This window comes from Toxotes jaculatrix, chromosome 24, assembly GCF_017976425.1.
Source record: "Toxotes jaculatrix isolate fToxJac2 chromosome 24, fToxJac2.pri, whole genome shotgun sequence".
Taxonomy (NCBI): domain Eukaryota; kingdom Metazoa; phylum Chordata; class Actinopteri; family Toxotidae; genus Toxotes; species Toxotes jaculatrix.
The window spans coordinates 2,765,212-2,792,071 of NC_054417.1; the positions used below are offsets into that span (position 1 = coordinate 2,765,212).

At 43.3% G+C, this 26,860-nt stretch overlaps 1 protein-coding gene across 3 annotated transcripts in view; it reads right to left on the minus strand.

The window, feature by feature from the left end:
- Positions 1–26,860, minus strand: part of LOC121177931 (fibroblast growth factor 14-like) — a 46,133-nt gene that overhangs the window by 233 nt on the left and 19,040 nt on the right. For 2 of the 3 annotated variants that reach the window (XM_041032373.1, XM_041032371.1), the window contains 3 exons: positions 15,916–16,026; positions 12,028–12,131; positions 26–224 (listed from right to left, as the gene is read on the minus strand). In XM_041032373.1, the coding sequence (XP_040888307.1) occupies positions 26–224; positions 12,028–12,131; positions 15,916–16,026 (414 nt within the window). Of the gene's footprint in view, positions 1–25; positions 225–12,027; positions 12,132–15,915; positions 16,027–23,080; positions 23,274–26,860 lie in introns of those variants that run through there. The other variant, XM_041032372.1, reaches the window with a different exon arrangement.

The window sequence follows — 26,860 nt, forward strand, 5'->3', positions numbered from 1 at the left end:
TATATATGAATATACAACGTGTTACCTTCTATAGGTTTAGGCAGGAAGTGTGCAGCTGGTTTGGTCTTTTTGACCCTGTTGCCCTTCATGGCCTGTCCCTCTTTATTGAGGCCCAGGAACCAGGCCCGGCCCGACTCCTTCTGTCTGTAGAGCATAGAGCTGTAGATCACATAGTAGTTCTCGAACACCGACTCCTTAAACTTACACTCTGCTGTAAACAGTTCCTGAGGAGAAACACAGACAGAGACGAAAGGAAATGTTGGTCATGTTGTTTAACTGCAGCAGCAAATGTGTTGTGTTGTGTGCTGTTGTAGTTGAAGTAAAATCAGAGAGATTTCTCTGGTCTGACATCTGATATAAAAATGAACGGAACCACATTGACCAGCCACAGACAGGGAGGAGCAGCACAGCACTGACTGAACGGCGTGTTGCATTAATCCGTGTCATTTCCCCCGACGCTCTCTCTGTATGCACACGAATAAAGAAACTAAACGGATAAAAAAGCGGATTGATTCTGGCGACACAAAGCCCCAAAGATCTCACCCTCCCACCCACATCTGCTCTGCTGTTATGTGTCAAAACTCTTTTCCGTGGGTGCCGGCACCTCTAGAGGAGCATATTTCAGCACAGAAACAAGGTGTTATTCTTACTGGGAGAAAAATAGTCCCTCCCTGGTGTCCGCTTGCACTACTGAGTCGCAGCAAGTATAAAAGGCAGCCTGACATAAAGCATTCTTCTTCTGGGGAGGTCAGGATTCAGGCAGCCTGTGAAGTCAGACTCCAGCTGCAATTTCTCAAGCAATAGTTACAACTAAAAGCTGAGGTCAGTGATATATAATAAATATGATTTCAAGTTTCCACTGTTCACTGATTTTTAGCAGGCTTTCTCGACAAGACTGCAACTAATGATTTATTTTTATCTGTTTACTTGTTTAGTTTTGATTAATAGTTTAATCTATAAAATGTCAGTATGACAGTGCTGAAAAATCTCCCAGTGCTCGAGCTGACATTTTAAAACTGCCTCTTTCGTCCAAACAGCAGAAAATATTTTTGTTGTGGTTAATTTTCTGTCGGTCAACTAATCAATGAAGGGAGCAAATTTTTAGGCTTGAAGGCATTAAAGTGTCTTCATTAAAGCAGTGTGGGAGGAGCAGTCCCAACTGTTTTTACAGTAAACCCAGCACATTGTTATTTCCCTTTAATATCTCGATAAAGTTAAATTAAACTTTAATAAGCCATGTGGGGAAAATTGGATTATTTTTCAATCATTATATGAAAACACAAGTAATAAATACAACAGTAAGATTATGTGGTGATATAAGAAAGATTCTTCGAGCTGAGGGAAACTGCTGAGTTGTTGATAATTCTCTCTGGATTTGTCACTATGAGCAGCACCTTGCCCATTACGCGTACATATTGATCCACTGTTGATATAAAAACATTGATTAATGCAGATTTAACAAGCCCTGTTTTATTTACTGTAATGTAATCAAAGCATTTATTTTATTTCCCATTCTATGACCAGAAAAAAAGTAATAGTGTTAATAAACTGCTCCTCATATGTCTGAGGAGGCTCCTGCCAACCCAAACAATCACCCACCAGGTCCCAAGACCCCAGATTGGGAAGTGTTTGTCTAGACCGTCTCTTATTGGTTGTTGTGGGCCTCTTGCCAGAGCCACAGACACATTGTCATTCAGCTCAGGTCTGTCGGTCCGAGTCTCATAGCAACATGAGGAAGAGAGGCGACACTGTAGCCGTGGCAACCAACCAGCGCTGAGAGGGAGGGGTCAGTGGGTGTGTGTGGTGTGTGTGTTGGGGGGAATGCAAGAGCAAGAGAGAGAGAAATAGACACGTACACAAACACTTGCATTGGTTATTAGTGGTGCATTGCTTTGCATGCACACTAGGCACCTCTATAGCAAAGCTATAGAGGTACCTAGTGTGCAATGCAAAGCATGCACACTATTGTTCTTGCGAATCATCTCTTTCTTCTTCTTCTTCCGCATCGATTTTCGGTTCGTAACTCGTCCCACACCGTTGAGCGCACACTAACAAATGATACATCAAAACGTGCGGCTCGATCGGACTCGGTGTGCTTGTATTTTGTTCTCCAGAATATTCACGTTTCGCGAAGAAATTCGCGAAAAACCGGCCGAAATTTTCCCATAGAGAATGGCTGGGAAATTTTCAAAAAAGTCGCAAATTCTCCCCTTTTTCAAACAGTATCTCCTCTGGCATACTTTCACCTAGAAACACCATTCAAACTGTAAAATGTAGACACAAGTCTCGTGTATTCGGGGTGTATTCAACTTTTTCAAAAGTTGTGTAGTTTTTGAACTGTGAGCTCCAACTGATCATGAGTGATTTTGAAAAAATTCAGGCTTTTCAATGATTGTGTATTGCGGAATGTTCCAGGCTAGAGTGGGAGGTTAGAGTGGAGAGGCTTTAAAAGAACTCTCTGAAATTTTTTCTTTACACGACGACTACGGCCACAAATTTTACTCTAGAGCAGTGAAATTCTCCAGAGTTGTAGCCACACTTGTCCTCTCTCTCACAATGTGTTCATTTTTTCTGTAGGATTTACGGTTTTTCTTTGGCGTGCCTTTTAGCGACAAGAGGAGCTCTCAACTGCTCCATTGACTCCAATGTTAATCGAGCAGAGGATTTTTGGAGAAAAGCAGAAAATCCCCTTTTTTGAAACTTGCTGTAAAATCCACATTTTAGACAGTAGGACCATAAAAAATAGATTCAGGTCTTCCTTAAAGTCTTCTCTCTTTGATGGTGCCGTTTGTTTAGTGATACCATGTTTTGTTTTTCCATGAATAGCAGTTGTTCGGCAGGCCCGATTCGGCCAAAAATGAGCTCGTCAGAGCACCTGTGAGCTGCCTCAGCGGAAGGAAAGCTCATCCCCATGGCAACGGTGACTGCAAGAGCTGTGGCTCTCTCTCTCCCTGTAACAACTCTATGTCTCTCTGTCTTTGTAATTAGAACTGTAGGAGAACTATAAGGGTCAAAAGACACACTTACACATACACACACACACACAAAGTCAATAGTCAATAGTGCGGTAGCACCGCACAATATTGACAGAGGCACACAAACACAGACACACACACACAACAGTCAATACTGGGTTGTGCGAAGCACAACCCAGTATTGACACAGACCCACTCAGCCACACACAGACAAACACACACACGCACACACACATACACACAATAGTCAATACTGGGTTGTGCGCAGCACAACCCAGTATTGACTCAGACCCACTCAGACTTTTGACAAAGACACAGACACACACACACATACACACAGTCAATATTGTGCGGTGCGGTAGCACCGCACAATATTTACAGAGGCACACAGACACACACACAATAGTCAATACTGGGTTGTGCGAAGCACAACCCAGTATTGACACAGACCCACTCAGGCACACACAGACACAAACAAACACAGACACACACATAGACAGACTGACACACACAAAGTCAATATTGTGCGGTGCGCCAGCACCGCACAATATTGACAGAGGCACACAGGAAAGAGGCACTCAAACACAGACACACGCACAGACTCATACACACACACACACAATAGTCAATACTGGGTTGTGCGAAGCACAACCCAGTATTGACACAGACCCACTCAGGCACACACAGACAAACACAAACACAGACACACACAGAGGCACACAGACACACACACACAATAGTCAATACTGGGTTGTGCGAAGCACAACCCAGTATTGACACAGACCCACTCAGGCACACACACACAGACACACACAAACACAAACACAGACACACACAGACAGACACACAGTCAATATTGTGCGGTGCAGCACCACCGCACAATATTGACAGAGGCACACAAACACATTCAGACACAAACACACACACACACACACAATAGTGTCAATACTGGGTTTTGCGAAGCACACAACATTACTAGCAGTGCAATGCACCACTCTCGCGATTTCCCAAAGGGAAATTGTCTAGTTTAATATATAATGTTCTGTATCTCATGCTCTACCACATCCGCTCATGCTAACATAGGAAGACACTTAATAAAGGTAGAGCTGGGTGGCACCAATACACAGCTGCGAGGGATCAGACACTGGCACACACACACACAAGCACACACACACTTGTGGCTCTGGGGGATGAATGGAGGGAGGTGCAGGCTGGGATATGAAATTTGACTAAATGATTGGTTGGCAACAAAACAAGACAGGTGATAATGAATGAATGCTCTATTTATTGGCAATGTCAGTGACACACACACACACACAAACACACCGCCACAAATCTAATGTTCTCCTTTGGTAACCGCGGCTTTGATTTGCATTAACAGCGTGGTTGTTCTCTGTAGAGCTTAATATTTTTCATTCCTGGATTAAATTAACTTAATAATATATATATTTAGTCTTGACCTGCACCCCGGATTCATTATTCATTTGTTAAGGAGGGTGATCTTTGCCGGTGTGCAGAGACGGGTTCCAGACACTTATTAATGTTGGTCAGAGAGGTCATACATCATTTAATGCTGCTTTTAAAATAAAAGATGTTTGATGTCTCGTCTGAAGCAGCAACATTTATTCCCGACTGACTTCAGAGAGAAAAAGTGAACTGTAAGGATTACTTTAGATGAAAACCTCACAGCCTCACAGGTGAGTCATTTTAACAACACTGGCTGTCTGAATGCGTTTCTGTCGTCATTTCTAAATAGCCATGTTCACAAGCTGCCCACAGACAGAAGACAGGGAGAAAGAATGAATGAAAGAAATGGAGGGTGAGGTAGGTGTGTGTGGGGGGGGGGGGGGGGGGGCTTTGAAATTGGGACATGAAGGAGCGAAGAGAGAATAAATCACCCAGTGAGGAGGACGACGCCTCCTGATTGGAAAAACAGCAGGGGATTCTCTCTCTCTCTCCCTTCTCTTATCTTTGTGTTTCTCTCATCGCTCTTCTTTTTTTTTTCTCCTCGCTCCGTCATTTCTCTGTGCTCTGCAGAGATTCAGCAGAAGTGAACACAGTGCACACATGCATGCACGTCGCCGTCTTCTGAATTGCGCGCACACACACACACGCATGCATGCTTGGCTGAGTAGGTGCTGTTTTTCAGGCAGCCATAATCAGACGGAGAAGAGCCCATTAACATGTTAAGTATCCTGCTCTGAAACAGACCAAACTGATGCAGGCAGCACTTTGTCCCTCGTCCATTACAAACCTAAAAATAAGAAACTCAAAAACAGAGTGGGAAAGGCAATCTCAACTCTTGGCACGGCACAAGGCTTCTCTAATAACAAAACTTGGCAACTAGCTGCCCAGTGCTGCCACAGCCTGACTGCCGGCCACTGGGAGCTTCCCAGTAAAAGCACCTTCATAGCACAACAATACCCTATTGTAAATAATAACTGTACTTGTGTATTTTCTATGTTTTGTTTTGTTTTTTTAATAATTTATCAAAGCTTTTAATCCATAAGCCATCAGGGACATGTCTTGTTAAAGGGAGCTGGATGAGTGGCATCAAATATACTGTGAGGGAGGGCAGAGAGCTCAGGCTGGTGACCCCGATGTGAGCTTCTCAATTCAAGACCTGACTTTACAGGCTCATAGGCTAAAGACAGACTGTCTGAATGACTGACTGACTCGACCGTAGCCGACGTGCACCTGCTCACTAATGTTTCTCATAACGGGGGAGATGGAAACCACAAGGTCAGCCTGGGCTGTTGGTGTTTTTTCTGATGCCACTGGAGATTGTTGATAATGAGGTCAACAGGAGTGGACTGAAGAAAGCTCAGTAATGGCCCATTCAGTGGCACGTGTCTTACAGAGCCGTTTCTACTGCCCCTTCTGCTTGTTGCAATTGACTTTCTCAGTCACAGTGAATGAAAAAATGCAAACTGCCATTATCTCATAATGATTGCACAGCAATAGTCTGCTGTTCAGGAGGGAGACAAGCCAAGTCTTCCTGTTATTTCCATATATTAAGCAAATGAAAGAACGTAAACACTATTAACATTGAGGTACATGATTAAAGTAATATGTGGCCTGATAATGTGCGGCAGGTTCTTCTGAAGTTCCAGTGATGGTGTGAAGGGGTGAAATCTGGTTGTTGCGTCTCTTCTGTCATTGATCAGCATCACAAGATCCCAAATATCCAACAAATCCTCACAACTACACCACAAAATATATCAAAGTGAGGGCACAGTTGTTCTACTTGTAACGTTACTTAATGCGACTAAGCTCAAGGAAGTTGTTTTTCATCCCAGTGTGTATGTATATGTGTGTGTCTGCTCGCGTGTGTGTCTTGTTTGTGTGCACAGCTTAGCGAGTGGGTGTGTTTGTTTCCAACACCAGTTATTATCACAGCACTAATTACCCAGGGGGATTGTGGGTAAACAAATCACTCTAAAGAAAAGAAGACCACAGAGAAGAAGGGAGAGGAGGAGCGGAAAGAAAAGTGCTGGAGCACAAAAACAAAAGAGTAAAGCGCGTGGTTAGAGGACGGATATGAAGCGATGTCCTCCGTCCCAGACAGACTGAACCCAGGCATGAACCTGTCTCCCATCACAGAGTCGCTCCCAGCGTGTCGGGAACTCCTCAACCACTTCAGACCTGTGCACCTGATCCAATTACACTGTTATGGATATGAGTGTGCTGGAGCTGGAGCAGCGACTGGCAGCACAGGTACACTCAGAGAGCTGGTTGGGAAACAATGGGTGGATTGAATTAGGAGACAACTTGTGTCAAATATTAAAACTGTTCCTTTTATTATTTCCATCTGATGCACGTGGACACAGAGTAACTTAAGATGAGTGACTGTAACTTTTTGATTGGCCAACTCAGCGTCTTTCTGGATAATGTTGAAGTGGATCAGAGCATCCACCTGTTGCCAGTGTATCCTCTCTTTATAAAGAGGTTACACATGGCCTGAGTCTAAGACGGTCCACAAACCAGCTGATTAACACAACAAATAAAATGGCGGCATCAGTTTTGCAGATTCCTTCACTTTCTCTGTTTTAAATGAATCTACAAGCAGTAAGCCTGTCGTGCTCCGACCTGCTGTTCGAGCGTGACGTCTGTCCTGTGGTACTTCAGGGCCACGATTGCAGTGATTCACAGTGCGGCATCTTTGAAAAGGCTCACCGGTAACTAATTCATTCTCTAGTCTGCAGAAAGCGTGTGTCCGTGTGTGTCATGACTCACATGGCTAACGTTTATTCTCTCTGCCACTCCTCTTCCCTCTCATCTCTCTGGATAGAGACATCACAGGACTCACTCTGTCTGAGTGCTGTACCGGCTGTGTTATGAATGGAAGCACACGCCCACGTACACAGACATGAGCCAGACATACACACAGAGATACATACATATAACACACACACTGTTTGTTTAAAACAACCTGTTGTAGGAAAACAGGCTGTAGCTCAGAACGAAGGTGAAGGTCTCCTTTTTTTTAACACTGTAATCAATGAAATAGAACTGAAATGATTAATCAATTGATCTTTGATTGGATGTTGCAGCTGCAAGATATGAGACCTAAACACACAGACACCTAAGCTGGCAGTTCTGTTATAATCTTACCTCGATGTGTGTGTGTGAGTTCTCTACTGGTTAAATAACAGTGGTGAATGAAATTTGTCTTTGAATTAACAAGACGCTGTAGTTTTTTAATCAAAATGGAGGGATTTTATTTCTTATCGTGATCATCTCCTAAGTCTACTACACTTCATTTCAGCGCCAGGAGCTGTGTGACGATTTATACTGGGAGATTTCTGAAACTAAATGTTGTAGAGTAAAAGGAAAATTTAGTTTTAGAGGTGGACTAGATTTGACCGCAGGCTATTTGCTGACCCCTGCAGTACTTTAAGATGTTTCTGTGACCTGAAGAAACCTGGACTTTAAGGGAAGGAGGCAGATAGAGGAGATAAAGTATCAGCAAAGAAACAAGAGGAGCAACAAGGGGATGAAAGAGATGGATTGAGAGTGGACTTGGATTGATGGTGTTTGGGCTCCCAGGACCTCTCCGGCAGACAGACTGGGGCTCTAACAGTCTGACTCAGAGGAGCTGGCATGGAGGAATACATTTCCATATCTAATCTTGGCTGGTGGACAGTCAGCACTATTCAGATTTGAAAAACAAGCAGATTTCAGGGGGACACTGCTGTACACGAGCCTCGGTCATGTATCTAGATAAATCTCATGACCAAACTGGTAAATAAACAGTTTAACTCATTATAGCCACAGAGAGTACAAGTTCAAATCTTCCTCTTGCTTGTCTCTTTGGAGAATTTATTATTATTCTCGACAGGAAAGCCTTTTTTAAATAATCAGTAACGGCTCTGTGTTACAGGAAACGTGCAACAATTTTACAGAAAAAGTCCATTTCCTCTTTCACCTCTCAGCTGACATCCTGACACCTACACCTACCCGACAACCCACACACATACACACCATGCCAACGTGTGTATCACACACACTTTTGCGCAGTAACACACTCTCGTCTCATTCACGCACAAACACACACACACAGAGTCCCAAACTCATCAGCACTTTTTTTTTCCACTTTCTTCCCCAGCATGCTCCATAATTATCACATAGCAGCTCATTGCACACTGTGCCATCTGTTAGTTGCACACACGCACGCCCAGACCCACACGCGTGCACACGCCACACGTACATGCACAACCACACACTGCCAGATGCTTGGGATCTGGGATTAATAAGACAGTCCTACCATGTATAACTAAGTTTGCAGCATATCATTAACCATTTGCAATAAGAGGATAAAGAATCTTATTGAAAGCAGAGCAGCAAATTGAGGAACAGGCGCAGACTTAACTAGCTCTGTTGCATGGAGGATGCAATTTCTGACACGCGGGTGGGGATAAAATTAATACCACAATTAAAACGATCTCAGAATTATCAGATGCTCTGACAGTAATGTGTTGCTATATTGGACAAAAGTATGAAAAAACACCTTTTATTCTGCCAAAGATCTTCAGAAACGGTCGCTCTGAAACAGTTCATTAGTACTTTGATAACTGATCATTTATTTGCCAGTAACAGTAACAGTAGCTGGTTCCAGCTTCTCAAGTGTGAGGATTTGCAGCTTTTTTATATTTTACATCACTGAATGTCTTTTGGTTTCCAAGCAGTTTAAAGGCGTCACCTTGAGCAAAGGAAAAATATCATGAGCATTTTTTTCCACTCTTTTTTTCTGACATTTACAGACTAAATGATTGATTCATAAGTTGAATTATACCGTGTCAAACTTGTATAAGATTCACCTTGTTAATGTTCATTCAGAGAAATGTGACCCGGAGGTTTTCAGTGAGACAGTGAGACACAGTTATCCTGCGTTTGAAGCGTAACACGGGCTGTAAACTCATGTGACATACAGGCCAAAAAACGAACGTCATGATGTTTGTTTTTTTCTATCTGCCAGCGACAAAACACTTGAATTGCATTTCATGTTCATCCATTAGACACAGAAACAAAAATAGAATCCGCCAACAGAAAATATTACATGCCATTACACATTTGCTCCACAAACACCTTTCCATGCACCCTGTTATTCAGTGTTCAGTACATCATGTTCTGATTATAATGATCACAGTGCAGCTGCAGTGTGCTTAAATGTTCTTACTAAATCATGTCTGTTAATGCAGGAATGTGAGGCTGTGTGTGTGTGAGCGTACAGTACGTGTTTGTTCCTTTTGTTCTGGTCACTTAGATTGATCGAGAACCAGCACTATGAAGTCTCAACACGTGGTAGTGAAAATAATCAAACAAACCAGTATATAGCTACCAGGAGATTTATCAGCATCTGCTATCTGCATGCTATAACATGTCTGTGTGGACCTGAACCGGCCAATTACAAAAATACATAAAGGTGAGCGCCAGCGCCGCGGATCAGGACCAGGATGAAACAAACTGCAGCTGTAATAGCGCCCTCGTAATGTTTAATGAGTATCACTTCAGGCACAGTGGCATCGTCCTTAGCTCGCTCTACAGCACACTACTCTCACCAGGACCTTTGCAGCAACCAATTAAACATCAAGCGGAGCTGACATCATGATAAATTAGACCTGCTCTGTGTAATTTATATATTTGTTATCATGTTGCCTGCAAATCAGTCACAGAGCTGGAGCATGATCAAACATCCACGCTTTCCCTCTACGCAGCTTTAGAGGGGATTTCTACTGTGTGTGTGTGTGTGTGTGTGTGTGTGTGTGAGTGTGTGTGTGTGAGTGTGTGTGTGTGTGTAGGGGGGAACTCCCCCTCTTCAATTATTTACAGGCAGCCCTCATGCATCTGTGACTTTCAGCGACAGGCTGAGAAAGCCCAGCAGAGCAGCACAGATCTCCTTTCTCCTCCTCTCATCCTTTTGTCTACAACGTTTTTCCGTCTTCCTCTCCTCTCATCTTTTTCCTGTTCTGCATAAAACTCTTTCCTCCTTTCTCTCCATCTTCATCTTCTCTCTACAGTTTGCTTTCCTCTTTCCTCACCACCTCATCTCCATCTTTTCCTCCACCGTCTACAACTGTCTGCAACACTTTTTTCTTGCTTCCTCTCCCTCCTTCGCTCTTCTGTCTGCTACCAATTTCTCCCTTCCTCTTTGTCTTTTTTCATCTTCTGTATACAACCTTTTTACTCCCTTCACATCTTTTTCTTCTCATTGCCTTTATGTCCTGTTTCCTCCTCACCTCACCTCCTCTCTTTTGCCTCCCACCCTAGTCTATCCTTTCTTCTCTCCTCCTCATCTTTTTTTTTGTTATTTGTCCTGGCCTCACCTTTACTCCTCTCACCTCTCCCTTTCATTTCCCTCCTTTCATCTCTCTATCACCTCTCCTTTCCTGTCTTCTCCTCCCGTCACCTTCTTTCCCCCGCTCTCTGGCTATTCTCATCCACCCCCCAAAAAAAAGAAATGAAGGGGAGGAAAGAGGGATGATGTCAGGGAGAAGAGACAATCAGTGGAGGAGCATGAACTCTCTCTTAAGAGTCAGCATGGAAATAATTCATATTCTGCTCCAGCAGATCTCCTCACAGCCGGTCGCTGCTCCTCTGCCTCACTTCCCCTCTGTCCTCCTCGCCTCCACCTGCTCTTCACCACCTCCTTCTTTTCTTAATTTCTCATGTCTTCCATATTGTCCTGTATGTCCCTCCCTTACAGTACGTCAGTGATTTGACAAGATTTTCACTAATTGGGATTTTTATTTTTCATTTTCCAGTTTCCATTTACAACTTGAAGTGATTTTGTTTTGTTTTCTTTTTCTGAATATTTTATGCTCAGGGAGGAGATGCTCCTGGAAAGGCAGTTAAGGACATTAAAACTAACAATTAACATATAATGAAATAATTCATGCTTAATGTATTTTCCCCCCAAACCTTTTTCTCCCTGTCTCTGCCTAATGAACCTGTCTCCAATCTTTTGTTCCACTAAAGCCTCAGAGATCAGGTCTTTCATATTCTCCTCTGACATGAGAAAAAGCTTTTTATCAACATACATATTGTTTGAATTTTATTTAATTTGTCCCTTAAATCCTCCTTTAAATTTAAACTGAAATGTAGGTTACATATTGTGTCATTCAGAGCAATATTTGCTTGTAGCTGCTCTTTAAGCGTGTGATCCATTTTCCCTTTTTTCGCTCACACGTGTGTCGTCTTTCAGACAGAGCAGCAGAGGCTCTGCAGACAGACCCCAGTCCCCGGACACGGCGAATGCAATGGTCTGTACACGGGGCTGGCTGAGGAGTGGCACTGAAATCACCCAGTGGCTCTGCTGAGCAGAATAATGAGAAAATAGCAGGTGAAATCTGTTTGAAGTGAGTTCCTTTAAATGTTAGTTTGCACGAGAGCTGAAATCAAGAAAATAAATGTGTGAAAGAATGACACACACCTTCTGTCCAGCTCCAGAACAGCAGAGCTCAGGCTGGGAACTGCTCTTTCTTAAGTGTCCATGCTCACATGTACAGTACACTGCCTGTGTGTGTGTGTGTAGGTGTGTGTGCATGCTCACCGAGGAGTAGAGGTGACCCTCTCCGTTCATGGCGATGTAGAGGCCAGTCTTGACTGATTGGATGGCCACGACTCTCAGACCCACGGGAATTAAGTTAAACAGAGCTGAGGACAGAAACAGACAAACTGAGTTCATGTTGGTGTGTTTCCTCTTCGTGTGTGTGTGCGTCTCGTCTTGAAATACAGCGCTCGGAGCACTGTAACAGTCGCCTGTTGCTCAGTTGGTTTGGTTGGCTGGTGAGGTGGAGCAGCAGCTCAGCCGCGTGGGGCTGGTTGAAGGGCTTTTAAACCAGAGGAAGACGTCTGCAGAACACTGGCTGAAAATTCAAGCCACTGCAAATTCTCATCATTCATTTATCTCTATAGCTCCATACAGTTAAGGTGTTTGTAATGTGTTCCATCTCCATGACTGTCTTCTCCTCTGGACCACACGTCTAAGTTATGGTCCACTTCATGTCAAACCGTCCCCTATTTGTTTCTGTGGCAGCTCATGGTGTCGACGGCTGCAGCCTTTATCAGATTGAATCGAGCGATTTACGACACGTTTGTGCAGTTTAGAGGCGTCTCTGAGTCTGACTTGGAACGTTTTATCCATTTTATCCATTTTATCCACTGGATATTTTGTATAGTTCAACCGAGGTAAATTTAGTTCATGACATTTTCATTTTTCAGCCGATTCTTGTCTCTTTTTTTCAAAGGCACAATCCAGCTCTGAGCTGCATCAGGTCAGTGTTATTTGAAGAGCAGCAGTCAGTGACGGTAAAGGAACAGAGCACTGATCACACCCTTCTGGCCTGAGGCGTGTATTTTAAAAGACAGTGCGAGTGTCACTGGTGTTTTTGTTCACTGCCTGAAATCCTTTACAGTCTTCTATCGTCTAAGATCTATTCCAGTTATAAGATGTAATTGTGAACGTCAAGCTTCCACATCCATAGAGCACATTAACAATTGATTGAGAGATTGAACAAGGGGAATCGTGTAATGAATGCTGAGGTTGTTTACAAGCAGGAGGCAGTAAAACAGCTCTCCCAGTGTGCTTTGCTGTTCTGATATTCTTATCTCTTTAAAACTGTTTTTTATTTTCATACAGAAAACATAAAGGTTATAACTTCATAGCAGCGTCGTGAAATGACTCTGCAAAACACGGCTGTCAGCTTCTCAGCGACAGAGACTTTTTGTGAAGCATGACATTTGGAATTGAAGGTATGTGAACAAGCCTCTGGAGGTTCCGCAGAGATCATTTGCAAACATCTGTGATAATAATCTGTACATGAAAGAGCTGGAATTGACATTAAATTGACATGAAAATTGAGTGATACTCCAGTCGCACTGGAGCTGTGATTTCAGGCGACCGGTCAGATGTTACACAATGGCAGAGCTGCCACAACGATGAAGCTTGGAAAGCTTAGTTATTATTATTACACACCTCCGTTGTGATATATTCTTGTATGAAGCTGCTCTCTGATGTGAAAATGATTATGCCGATTAACAGCCGTCATTTGTTGTGACCTTTCAGGGGGGGCTGAAATCCTTCGGTCTCACGCTGAGGTCAGTTGAAGCGACACCTCTTTAACCCGCGTGCCTCTTATCATTACAGAGTTATTGATTAGCCTGCCGACGGCGCAGGCCGTCGGGCTGTTATGACAGAAACAATGTCAGACTAAACTGAAGGTGAACCCTGCCTCTCTCCGTACATCCAGTGAGTTTACAGAAATTCGGATGTTCTGGTTCAATGCGAACATTTTCAGTATTTTTAAATGTGGTTAATGTTTACATGCAGGTGTCGAGCCATGTTTTATTTTTCTGTCTTTTTGAGGTAACCCAGTTTCTCCTGTTTTCTTTTTTTTCACTGTCCTCATTTGTAGACTTCTGAGATGTTAAGATTTTTCTTATTTGAACCTCTCCTTGATAAAAAATAGCTTGTTTTGTATTGTCCGTCCAGCATTTCTTTCTGCCGTATTGTGTGGATCTCGAGATGCAGCGTTTATCTCATTTTGGGGATGTTTTCATCAATTATCGATACTGTAATTTGTGACTCTGCTGCTTTTCCGACTGCTAGCTGCAGCCTGTGGCTCCGGCACATAGATGTTGTTGTTTCATGCTGTGAGTTTGATGCCTGGCTTAGAAATATCCACCTCTGAGATTTCTGCCTCCACAGCAGTGTGTCATTCTTAAAACAATGTCCCAGATAATCCACAGATCTCACTGTCTACAATTTCTGTTGGAAAATTTCTTCAGCCTCATACTTTTGTCAAATAAGAAGCATTTTAGCTTAATGTACATCCGTGTGTTGAAGATGTGGTTTTCTAAAACACGCTTGACTCCTCACCATCTGCATGTTGTTGCCCTCTGCGGTAAAACAGATCAGGCGAAACGATGGATGAACGATATCAGAGATGGTGGAGCTGTTGTGACAGGCTGAATCGAAGACTAAGCTTTGTTTCATGTAGCCACTTCAAGAGGTCATTGGTTAGAGAAGCGTGGGATGAAGCGGTCGATTTTGTTTAGTTAAAATCAAAACATAATGCGAGACGCGTCCCCTCCAGTCTGCTTATTCTGTTTTCGCCCAGGCCAAGTGCAGTATGACCATTTCAGAACAGCGGTCTGACACCGGCTGTCTATATGCTCTAATGCTCCATTTTGCAGAAGGAAACATACATAGATATTATTGTATAATTGAGATATTATGAAATCAAACACAACAATGACCTGTAATGAAGGCTGTGATGGTGGATGCGCTCTTTAGGACCGAGAGCCCTGCTGATTCTCTCTCTAATCAGAGGCTGATTACACCTGGGTTATCACAGCCCTCATTAATCACTCTTACATAGATATTATTGCTAAATCTCTCTAAACAACCGGGTTTACAGTGTTCAGGGCTGAGCAGGAGAAATTTATCAAATGTGCATGAGCACACCTGCCAGTAATCTCCCTTGATAAATATCACACTTTCTAAACCACTGTCACACTCGTGCACTGGTAACAGCCCTTCTTTTAAGGGCTGCAGGAAATGTCACTGATGTCTCCTCAGTGACTGAGACAAACTGACGCTTGGCAACAAGTGTGAGCGGCAGTAAATTCTGTTTGATCTACATGATGAGCCGTGGCAGGAATTTGAATAAAAACATGGTGACGTGAAGACGTCTGCCAAAAACTGATGCGAAGACATGAATAAATAAATCGTAGTAAACAAGTGGGACACTGCTGCAGGCCGGTGGCAGAGAGCAACAAGCCCAGCCAATGTGGAGGGGAGACTGTGGACCAGTTATCACTGATTAGCATTTCATTTTCTCAAAGACGAGCAAATTAGAATATTGCAAAAGCTGCATTTATCAATAAGCCGTCCATCTGCAGCTCCTCGCTGGAGGCTGCGCTGGATGCAGAGGTCCAACAAACAAGGCCTTAAAAAACCAAACCCTCAGAGCCGCCACTCGTCGCTCTCAGTCCAACAGTTGGTGTGTTCTCTGAAAACAGAGCCATCAAGATCAATATTCTTGAATGACGGTATAGCCGTACGGTATGTTTGGAAGTGCTTGGTAAATTGAGGAATTTGCTACAGAGAAATTCCTTTAACCATGTTTATAATAACTACAGTTCATTAGATCACATTAGATCATCTGGTCTTATTCTTTCCTGCTGGTCTCTCAGCATTCCTCAGATCAGATGAAGACTGAGAGACTGACCTGTCGCCTGTAGCTATTCGGCCTTGAGAGAGACTGTCATGGCATGTTGAGTACAAAGCTTAACTCAGATTGCATTACGTGTTTTATCAGAACGTATTTGCAGTTATAAATTAGCAGTAGATAAAGAGATGATCTCTGAGACGAGGCTGCAGCAGAAATTTAACCAGCGTACCTGTGCATGCATGGTGTGCGGAGTGCGTACTCACAGGAGTTGGTGCTGTCGTCTTTGGTCCCGTCCAGACTTCCATCCTGGCCCATCTGGAGATAGAAGCCCTGTCTGCAGAACAACCTGGTCACTATGCCCTTCAGCTGTGGTTCTACATGACACAGGCAGAGAGAGAGAGAGAGGGAGAGAGAGAGAGAGAGAAGAGCAGATGAAAAGAAATAATTTGGACATGCTACACATCATACAGCCAGTCAGAGCTTTAAATAAGCATTGTCAGCTTCCGCAGAATGATTCGTGAGCGATTTATGTACAGATTCATCCCCTGAATTCAATTTCTGCACACATCCTAGAAGGCACATTCCAGATCCAACACAGTTTGGCATTAAAGAAACACAATGTGGCCTCATGTAACATGCAGCATCCTGAGGGATTTCCTCTGGACTAGTCAAGCACATCCAATCCATTACAGGATTCTTGGACTAATCCTTCCTTCGCGGTCATTGTTCCACTTGAATAATGCCGATAAATTATTTCTGAACCTTTGATAGTAAGGAGCAGCCTTCAAGTGGCTTTGAAGCTGCCAAATTCTATTTACTATTTATCTATTGACCAGTATGTTGGGTTGTAGGTGTGATTCCCTTTATCGACACTAGGACAGTTGTGTGGATCTCTGTCTGTCTGTCTCCATCTGAATTGCCCACAAATCACTGGATTTGATAAATCCACAATAATTAAAATGTAATTACAGATCTAATATCTCAAACAGAAGAAAATCATCGCTGTGCCGGTTCAGATTTTTTAATTTTTTAGTCACGCAGGTGCTCTCGGCCGTTTCATATCTCTGCAGCAGTCACTTCTGCCTCTCGCTGTTTAGCTCTTGCATCTCGCAATCAAACAAGAAATGACTGAAATAAAACAAAATGAATAAAACAGCTGCTGAGAGTGAGAGAAAGGACCAGTGGCAGAGGAGATGGCAAAGAGCTGAGGGACAAAGACCGTCTGAGTCATATGAAGACTTTGGACAAAAGTCTTGTAAGTCTCTGGGTGTACAGCGTCTGCGGCAGGTACAGACAGGCTTTTTCCATCATTACTCTCATCTCCCCTTCTGCTTCCGCTTTTTTTCCACACAAACGCGCACACACACACACTGACGTTGGTTGGTGACACTGATTATTTAATATGGCTCCATCACACACACACACTTAGATGTGACCACACCCAGTCTCCATCTGTAGCACACATCAGTGACTTTTCCGTCGTCGGTGCAGCTATAAGCAGGGTGGGAATCCCCTTTGAACATCTGTGTGTGTGTGTGTGTGTAAGAGACAGAGGGTGAATGTGTAAAGGTATACCCTAATGCACAGAGACAGAAAAAAGGCAAGACTGACCCAGTTTATGAAGCGAGTGTGTGTGTGTGAGAGAGAGAGACAGAGAGGCAGGGGTGTTTTCCATCTTTGTGAAGGATCCATCTTGTGCAGCAGGGGAGAAGGAGGGAAGAGCAGCCGTGAAGCTTGTAACCAGCACTGGAACTGACTAAATTCCCTGCACACCACTGCTGTGTGGTGCTGTCAATAATGAACCAGAGTTAGATCTGAAACACAGATATTAGCTGTGCTGTCATCTAACAGCCTGCGCGTCACGTGTAGCTGCAGATCGTCCTGGTAAATGTAGATGTGTTGTGAGTAAATCTCCCGGTTGATTTATACACACACACACACTGCATTTTTGTTTCCTGTCAGTACAATACAGCAGAATGCATGAAGTAAATATCATTCCAGCTCAGGGCTGTGGCATTTCATGCAGCTTTATGATTCAGAGTAACAGTTCACCTGCTCAGCATCTGTCTGTCCGAACAGAGCAGAAATCAGAGCAGGCCGCCCGCTGCAGACCCACCGAAACCAGTCACATTTCAGTCTCCCTGTCCCCGTTTGTGTGACGCACGGTCTGAGGAAGCTGCTGGAAATGTTATTTATTGTCTCTTATCTTTCTCCAGAGTGTGTCGTATCTCCTGAGCTTCATCTGTGACTTCTGTTCGTTTATTGAACATAAACGTTAGCGTTGAATTAGACGCGGAGGCAGAGCAGAGATTGTACCTCACAGCCTGACTTTGCATTTATACATCTGTCTTGTTGGCTTAAGACCCTGTTTGACGTGGATTCATTACAGCAGGTGCATTTCAGCTGCAGCACGTAATAAATGAACGCCTCTACTTCTCTCCATGCTGTGACTCAGCCGATGGAAAATTTTATTTTAAGAAGAGGACTCTGTAGAGAAATATTTGTATTTCTCAAAGTAACTTATGGAAAGTTTTGGTGTTGTTACTGAAACACTGGCGTCACATCAGTACTAACATCAAAAACTTTTAAACACTGTAAAGCCCTGCGCTCCACAATATCACTTTTCCAGTTTGGAAATTTAGATATATATTTTTATATATATTCTCTTAATCAGACTAATCATTTTTCTTTTCTGGCCATTGCACAGTTTGTAAGAAGTTTATGAGATTCACACTATTCATCATGTTTATGGACTAATTTTAATCAAATGTGTAGTTTTACAGTTTGTTCTTTAAACAGTAAGAGGCAACATTTATTATTTATATTCTGTATTATCAGTTTTACACATGAGGCCCAGACAATAAACCACATACTGTATATATATATATATATATAATTATCAAAAGAAGATCTCACATCAATATAGTGTTGCTCACATTTAAATAAATATTTTATCTGAATCCTTTATAATGAATCTCATCTAAGAAGAAGTTTAATCAGCCAATCAGGTCACTGTCTGATCCAGAATCTTGAACTAGTCATTAGTCATGTCGGTAATTCAGATAAGAAGAAGTGAGCCAGTGTATGAAAGGAAATATAATGCATTGATTTATTTAAAAAAAAAAAAAAACTAGTACAATTACATTTATCTTATTTGAAATCATTTGTCATGATATGGATCTTTAAACACGTCGTGCAGCCTTGTTATGAGCATCACTACAGTCTCAAATGCTGTTATTGGTGGTGTTTGCATAACTCCCTGCTGTAATGGATGAAAAATCAATACCTCTCCACGGGGGATCGTCCTGCTGCATCAACTCATCTTCTATTTATGTGTCTATCCACCCATCTAACATCCATTTATCCAGTCACTCAGAGGCCGACCTGGCGCGGCCGACCGTTGCCACAGCGACATTCCCACAGTCGCCAAGGTGATATTCCCACTCTTCCCAGTATCCCCCAGATCCCGTCTGTCTGTTACTAGGGAAATTCCCATTCTCGCGTTGCCATGGCAACAGTCTCGTGATTCCAGACTGTTCCAGTGGAAGGGTATTCCCCCATTCAACACACACACACACCTACACACACACACACACAGCTATATTTTCACCATAATATGATCTGATTCAATCAGTCAGCCTGTCAGGCGGCCGCACTGATGTGACATGTCATATTGTCTGTTAATTCGCCCCAGTCTGAGTCTAAATACAGCGCTTAACACGGTATAAAATATCATCACCGGCGTCTCGTACGCGCGATGCATCGGAGACCTTCCCCTCTTTTGTGCTCACACACACCATCTCACCAAACAGCGAAGGCTTCACAAGCAGAAACTAAATGCACCCATTTCCCCCTCATTTACATCAGAGTGATTACTGATTAGAGGAACACTTACGCTGCTGAAAAGGGCAGATTTCTTGTTAAAACACAGATACTGTCAGACCGTTCAGGTCTGCTTCAGCTGCACTGAATGTCCTTCATCTGGAATAAAGCAGCAGTGATGCAGTTTGTTATTCTACACTAATTAATAATGAAAGTCCTTAACCTGAATTTGTCCTAATGAGACATTACATTCAAATTTAAACAAGTCTGCGCCTTTGGCTTCATGCACTGATCTGTCGCTTTTCCAAACCTGCTTGTTATTATGCACTGATTGAAAAGGCATGAGAACAGCCTGTACCTGTACAGATCGCCTGTTCTAACATATGGACAAACAGAGGTAACTGATCTGTCCCACGGTGAATAACATGAATCACTGTCAGTAGTTTTAATGTTTCAAATGTCGGCATTTGTTTTCTGAATTGGGGGGGAAACCCATTTTACAAGCGGTGATTCTTCATGTCTGTTTTCTAGCTGTGTGTCTGAGTCAGGTTCATGCTGAACATCAGAGGCCAGCTGGGTCAAATAGTTCTATCAATTCTATCCTTCTATCAATATGAAAGAGCAGCGACTTGACTTTCTAGTGGTCCTCCTGCATCACTGGACTCCTCGTCTCCTCATTTCTGGCACATCCACAGTCTCTGAACTCTCCCCACCACCTTCCTGCAGCTCACACATACACTAGTTGTGATTTAGGGTTTTGGAAATTTAAAAAAAAAACTTGTTCTTGAAGCTAGGACGAGTAGCAGCTGAATTAATTAAATGTTACTGAATTAGATGTGGAGGCAGAGCAGAGATTGTACCTCACAGCCTCGCTTTGCATTTATACATCTGTCTTTCTGTTGGCGTAAAACCCTGTTTGATATGGATGTATTACAGCAGGTGCATTTCAGTGGCAGCATGTAATATATGAACAGCTCCTGGATGGTGGTGTGACTCAGCTGATGGGATTTTTTTTTAAGGCCACAGGATTTATTTTTTTAAATTTTCTGATTAAAGGTACCAAATACCAATAGTTTATGGCAGTGATTATCTTTTAATTTGGCGGGGAAGTGCCATCCATCATGTCACATTCAAATCCTCTGCTCAGAGTCGGACTGAAGCAGTTTTTGGTTTTTGGCTTAAAAGATATTTAGTGAGGCGGATTTCACTGCAGGATTTAAACACTGTTCAGTAAAATCCTCCCACATTAGTGCCACGAATTCTCCGCTCAGACGTCTAATTACCAATAATAACAAAATACTGAGGCCAGACTGTGGACAAGACGCAGCGTCCATCACATCAGAAGTGGACGGATGTCTCATTTTTAATGAAAGGTCAGCTGTGGCTCCATGTCTCTCCAGCTGATAAACGTATGCATATTTAAGCTGTATTGAACCGCATCTTTGACTGAGGCTGCAGATCAGTTTGAGTTGGGTCTGCCTGTCTCTCCTTCACAAAACCTCTGGAAGACAGTAGGGGATGTTGGCAAATCTCTCTCGCTCACACAAACACACACAGACACACACACACACACTCAGCACAGAGATTGTGGACGTTGCCAAGCTTTCACCAGCAGCTCTCACAGCTGGGAACACAAAGGAGGGAAAGACGGAGGGAGGGAAAGGAGGTGGTAGGAGAGAAAAGAGAGAGGAAAAGTAAAATGAAGCCTGAAGGAGGGATGAAAAGATCTAAGGTGTGTGGGCAGAACTGGGTGGAGAGGAGGAGGGTGATGAGCCGAGGATCAGGAGAAGAAAGGAGAGAGGTGACAATAAAAGAAGAGAAAAGAGGAACCAAAAAAAATTAAGAGAAACTGAAGCTAAGATGTGAGGAGGAGAAAAAATGGAGGAGAGGAGGCTGCTGCCGTCTGTTCTTTCCGAAAAGGGAGAAGAAGGAGGGATGGGAAGATGAAAAGATCTAAGGTCGGAGAGCAGGATTAGGATGGAGAACAGGAAAGGTGGTGCAATGAGGAAATGAGGAGGAAGGGGAGAAAGGAGATAAGGAAGGCAGAAAGGCAGCAAGAGGACGACAAGAAGGAGGAGAGAGGAGCAGAGGGGATGAAAAGATCTAAGATAGGGAGGGAAGATTAGGGTGAGAGGAGGAAGGGCCTTCGAATAAAGAGGTGAGGAGGAGAACAGGACGGGAAAATGGATGAAAAAATGAAGGTGAAACGTGAGAAGTGGAGTCAAAAAAGAAAGAGAAAATGAAGAAAGATGAGGAGAAAGACAACGGGGGAAAACTGGATTGGATGATTTAAGAAGGGTGGTGGGATGAAGGGGCCAACAGGAGGTGGAGGACAAGGAGGAGAAACAAGGAACGAGAGATAGGTGAGAAAAAGGGGTGAGAAGGGAGGAGAAATGGAGAGGGGAGGGGGTTGTTTTTGAAGGATAAGTAAAATGTAGAAAGGAGGTAGGAAGGAAAGAAAGGAAGAAGAAGAGGAGGAGATCATCATCATCAATCCCTGCTCTCGGATCTCACCAGTTCACTCACCAGACCAAACTGGTGAAAACCAATTCCCATCAACAGCCCTCACGTTCGCCTCCCCTCTATCTCGTCCTCTCTGTCCCTCCTCCCCTCCTCTCATTTCCTCATTTCCTGCCTCCCTCTCTCCTCCCTCCGCACACACACACACTCACCTGCTGGTTTCTCACACAATCAATTGATTACAACAGCACTTATCGCCTCTGCTATTGAACGCTAACCACGGCACACAATCACAACATTCTCATTCATTTGCATTCACTTCCATGTCTGATCACTGCTGACAGAAGGACCCAGCTCCTGATTTAACACTGACGTTACCATGGTTTTCACTGAGATCTGAAATCTGACATTTTTGACTCAGACTTTTTTTGACCTCCACATGAAATTTAAAAAAAAAATTGTTTCTGTTTTCTGCAAGAGAAAAATCTGAATTACATGAAAGTGCAATTTCAAAATAAGAGAGAGGTGTCAGTTTGGCTGCCGTGGCTGTGTTTTGGTCTGACATGTTTCTGGTGGTTCAGGCAAAGTCTGATCCTGGTGATCGGGCTCTTTGAATTATGAGCTGAAAATGAGAGAGCGAGGTAGAGACGCACAGAGACACAGACACAGTGAGAGAGAGACTAGACAGACTAATCTGTGGCTTCAATAATGGATGTACCTGGAAACTACTGAACCATAGGGCACTACAAGACATGACAGTGTGTGTGTGTGTGTGTGTGTGTGTGTGTGTGTGTGTGACCACAGAGAGGGGGGGGGAGACAGAGGGACAGAGTCTGTCAGTCTGTGTTTATGCATGATTGGGGTGTGTGCAAGTGTATGAGCGCGCGCGAGTGTACATGCGTGCACCAGCCAGGGCGTGCACGTGTGAAGGTGGTTGTGGAGCACAGAATGTGGCCGCGCGTAAAAGTGTATGCATGCGTGCATGCGTGCGTTTTCTCAGTGTGTGTGTGTGTGTGTGTGTGTGTGTGTGGAAGTGAGCGCGCACATGCATATCAAGATATATATAAATATATATATTATGCGTCCGTGTGAATGTGTGTGCGCATGCATGTGCGCGTTTGTTCGCCCCCCGATTTCCCCCCACACCTTGTCTCCGTAGCCTCCTCTTCTTCAAGCCAAATATCCGGACTTTGGAGAAGATGTCGACCAGGTTCCCGTTGCACAGCCCCTGCTTCTTACCGGGGCTCTTCCGCCGCCGGTGAGCAGTCGGTCGGTGGGCGTGTTGCTCTCTCGCCTGTCGCTTCTGCCGGATCAAACCGCTGGCAATGGCCGCTGCCATGTCTCCGCCGAAACAGCCGACACAAAAACAGCCCCGTCTCCGTCCGTGTCTCCAGTCTCTTCAGTTGTGTCCACCGGAGGGGACGGAGCGCAGACAAAACCAGACGCAAACCTCCAGTCTCCGCTTTACCGGCTACAACAGCCCCATACTTCAGCCAGAAAGCGATAAAGTCCAAAATAAACACGCCACTTCACGTTACTGCATATTTTCTGTTATCGTTATTCCCCAGGCCATTGATCTGAGACGTGCAGCGGTTTACCTGTCCGTCACGTTTCACCGGGCTGTCTGTCAGTCAGGGAGCCTCACAGCAGCTGTCACTGAACGGCTCCTCCAACCGAATTTACCGGACCTGGTTTATCAGTGTGTGATCCCATGATCGTCAGGCGAAACAAACGGAAACCTCTGAAGAGGAGACTGATGCCTCAGAAAGCAGTTCCTCCCGCTCCTCGGAAAATCTCCGTTTGTATTCCGCTGACAGAGGTGCGAGGCGCGCGTGCCGCCGCGAGCCGCTCCAGCTGCGTGAAACCAGCGAGAGTCACCTCGAGCCTCACCGGAAAGAGGCGGTTTGTCTTTCAAAGTGAAAGCCTAATGGGGTTTGTCTGTTTTTCAAACGGATTACAGACATTAACGAGTCTGTTTACGAAAAAAAAACAACCTTTCGACATATTAATAAAGATCTGGGTTAGGTTATTAATAATATTATTATATATACTATATTATATATATTTTTTGCCATAGCCTACTATTCATTTTTATTCCTCTGTTATTTTGCTACTTGTTGCTGCCATCAAGGGGCCAATTTTAATCATTTTAGAAAAAAAGATTTTAGTGAAAATGCAGCTAATAGGACATATTATACACGCTTGTTAAAGACTATCTCTTTTTCATTTATATGACCTGTTTCATCCATAAAGGTTTATATTTGCAATTTATCAAAAATAACTGCTGTACGAATAGGTTTTTTCATATTGCATATATTTTTTTTTTTTGTTACTTAACGACCTTTGAGTGTGTTATTTTAGTCCTCTTTTATGATGTACCTGCTCTTATTCAACACTGACCTTTAGCTGCTTGTCACAGGCTGTAGACCAGACCGAACTTTTTCAACTGTTTCAATTTTTTTTTTCTTTTCACACTCTATAAAACCTAAAATGACATTTTGGGCCGAATAAGTCATACAAGGATTATTACATTACATAAGTGGAACCTTTTTGACTTAGAATAGCCTATGTATTCTGGAGACAGTGTTACTGACATGTCATTATTATTTTGAAAGTAATGACCGGATGTCCCTTTGGTTGTGGCTCTGGGTGACTTGACGTTCGAAAGCGCGAGCGCTCTCTGGAGCCACACCGTTGCTGGAGCCACGCGCCGAGCGAGCAGTCACACACGCGCTCCCAAAAACAACTTGTCATCCTCATAACGGACCGGTGATGTGTGTGTGTGTGTGTGTGTGTGTGTGTGTGTGTGTGTGTGTGTGTGTGTGTGTGTGTGTGGGATGGGCGTCACCGGCCGGTGGTCGGATGGAACCGGTAACAGGTGCCCGGTGGGAATAATGTAGACTTTTCTATTTATATATTTACATAATCCATAATAATGATGATAATAAAACAAAAATCAGTTACATCTACTTGTTTTCCCCCATAATCTATAAATATGCAAATATTTTAATTCCAAAAAAAAAAAAAAAAACGTTCATTCTCAGTGCCTGAAGGCATGAAACGCTTTATATCTTCATGCTGGGAAATAAACAGGCAACAATCTAACTGCAAAAATATGCAAAATATGTGAAATTTTAAATTTTAAAGCTTTCAACTGACTTTATTTTGTGCCTTCTACATGATTACGTTGTCTTTTGTATGAACAGAGCAACTTAACTGTGGAATATGACAAAACTGTGAAACACTTTTCATCCCTGTCGTAGTAATTTTATTTAAGAGCAATGAAACTCACAGAGTCTGTTCAGGAATTTAATGCAGACGATGAAACTTGCCCCGCTCACTGATGCTGTCTGTATTCAGCTCATGATAAGCTGTCTGCAGGAATGGTTTTAAAAATGCAAGAGGTGAGTTAGATTGACAGGCTGATAACCTGGAGGGCTGCCCGCCTCACATGTCTGGCTGTCTACTGTACGCGTGCTTATACCTCTGAAGCAGGTTTCCCGCTGTAAGCTTATATTACAGGACTGAATACAGTACACTCAGTATCAGTATCAGGTGTAGCACTGCACTGAGTTTGTCTGTTTAATAACCAGTTTTAAATGTTGAGGTTACACTTATTAAAACTGTATCATACTTTAAATCCATGTATAATCAGACAAAGAAAAAAAAGATGAGTATTTTTGAAAAGTTATGTTCTAGTTTAAGTTTTGCCTAAATTTCACAGGCCAGCATGAATCTGTCTTTCCAGTGCAGCATGTAGGTCAGCCATCTTTCCAGAGTAAAAGCGCTGGGCCGGGAACCAGCTGGACACAAAAGAACACTGAAATGAAAAGTTTCCTTTCCGATATCAAAGAAAATCCCAGAACCTTTTCCAGTCTGCGCCTGTCCTTGTTATGAATGACAGACAGGAGGGTTTGGACGTGTGGATTTTTGAGGGCAGGTGTTTTGACTGCAGTGTTAGTGATAAGTCACAGGGACAGTGTGGGCTGCAGCACTCACTGGTGTGCAGTGAAATATGTCCGGCCATTATTCTGTTTGGATGTTCATAGTTCTTGCAGGGATTCAGTTTCTCTGGCGACACCTTGACATTTCCTTTTTACTCATCACATTTATGCCCCTAAAGGGATGAAACCTTTTCATTCCCTTTTTTTCCTTTTGATTTTTGCTTTATTCATACGTATGGCTCCATTAAAATAGGCTTATAATAAAAATAATTATATCACTAGAAAATTAAATGTTAAATAAATATGTTTTTAGTTCTCATGCATTTGTAGACAGTATTTATTTTATTTTATTGGTGTTATTTTTATGTAAAAACTTTTAACAACTAAAAGATAAATGAAAGTGCTTTTCACTCTAAAGTATTTTGGTCAATGTCGTGTGGATCCAAAAAGACCTGAGGGCAGCGGGTGGAGCTTTTGCCATTAAAAAATAATCGGATGTCGCTTTGAGGCTTCACGGCGTCAGAAGCAGGTCAGAACACTTAAACCGAAATATTTCAGGACCATGGACAGAGAACAGCCTCTGTCTGGCTCTGCCCCTCTTTGTGTGTGTGTGTGTGTGTCTGCCACAAACACACACACACACACACACACATACACACACACACACATACACACACACACACACGCACACACACACACACACACAGAAGTTTTCTCCAAGGTATCACAGAAGTTTAATGTGTGTCTCTCCTTGTGCCCACTAGGTGGCACCAGAGCGTGTCAAACAATAGACTTCACTGGTAACATTATTATTAGTGCTGGTGCATCAGTGACACACTGGCAATTGTTTGTGTGTGTTGTGTGTGTGTGTGTGTGTGTGTGTGTGTGTGTGTGTGTGTGTGTGTGTGTGTGTGTGTGTGTGTGTGTGTGTGTGTGTGTGTGTGTGGCATGTAATGATCAGCAGCAGAGTGGGTCCCTGAAG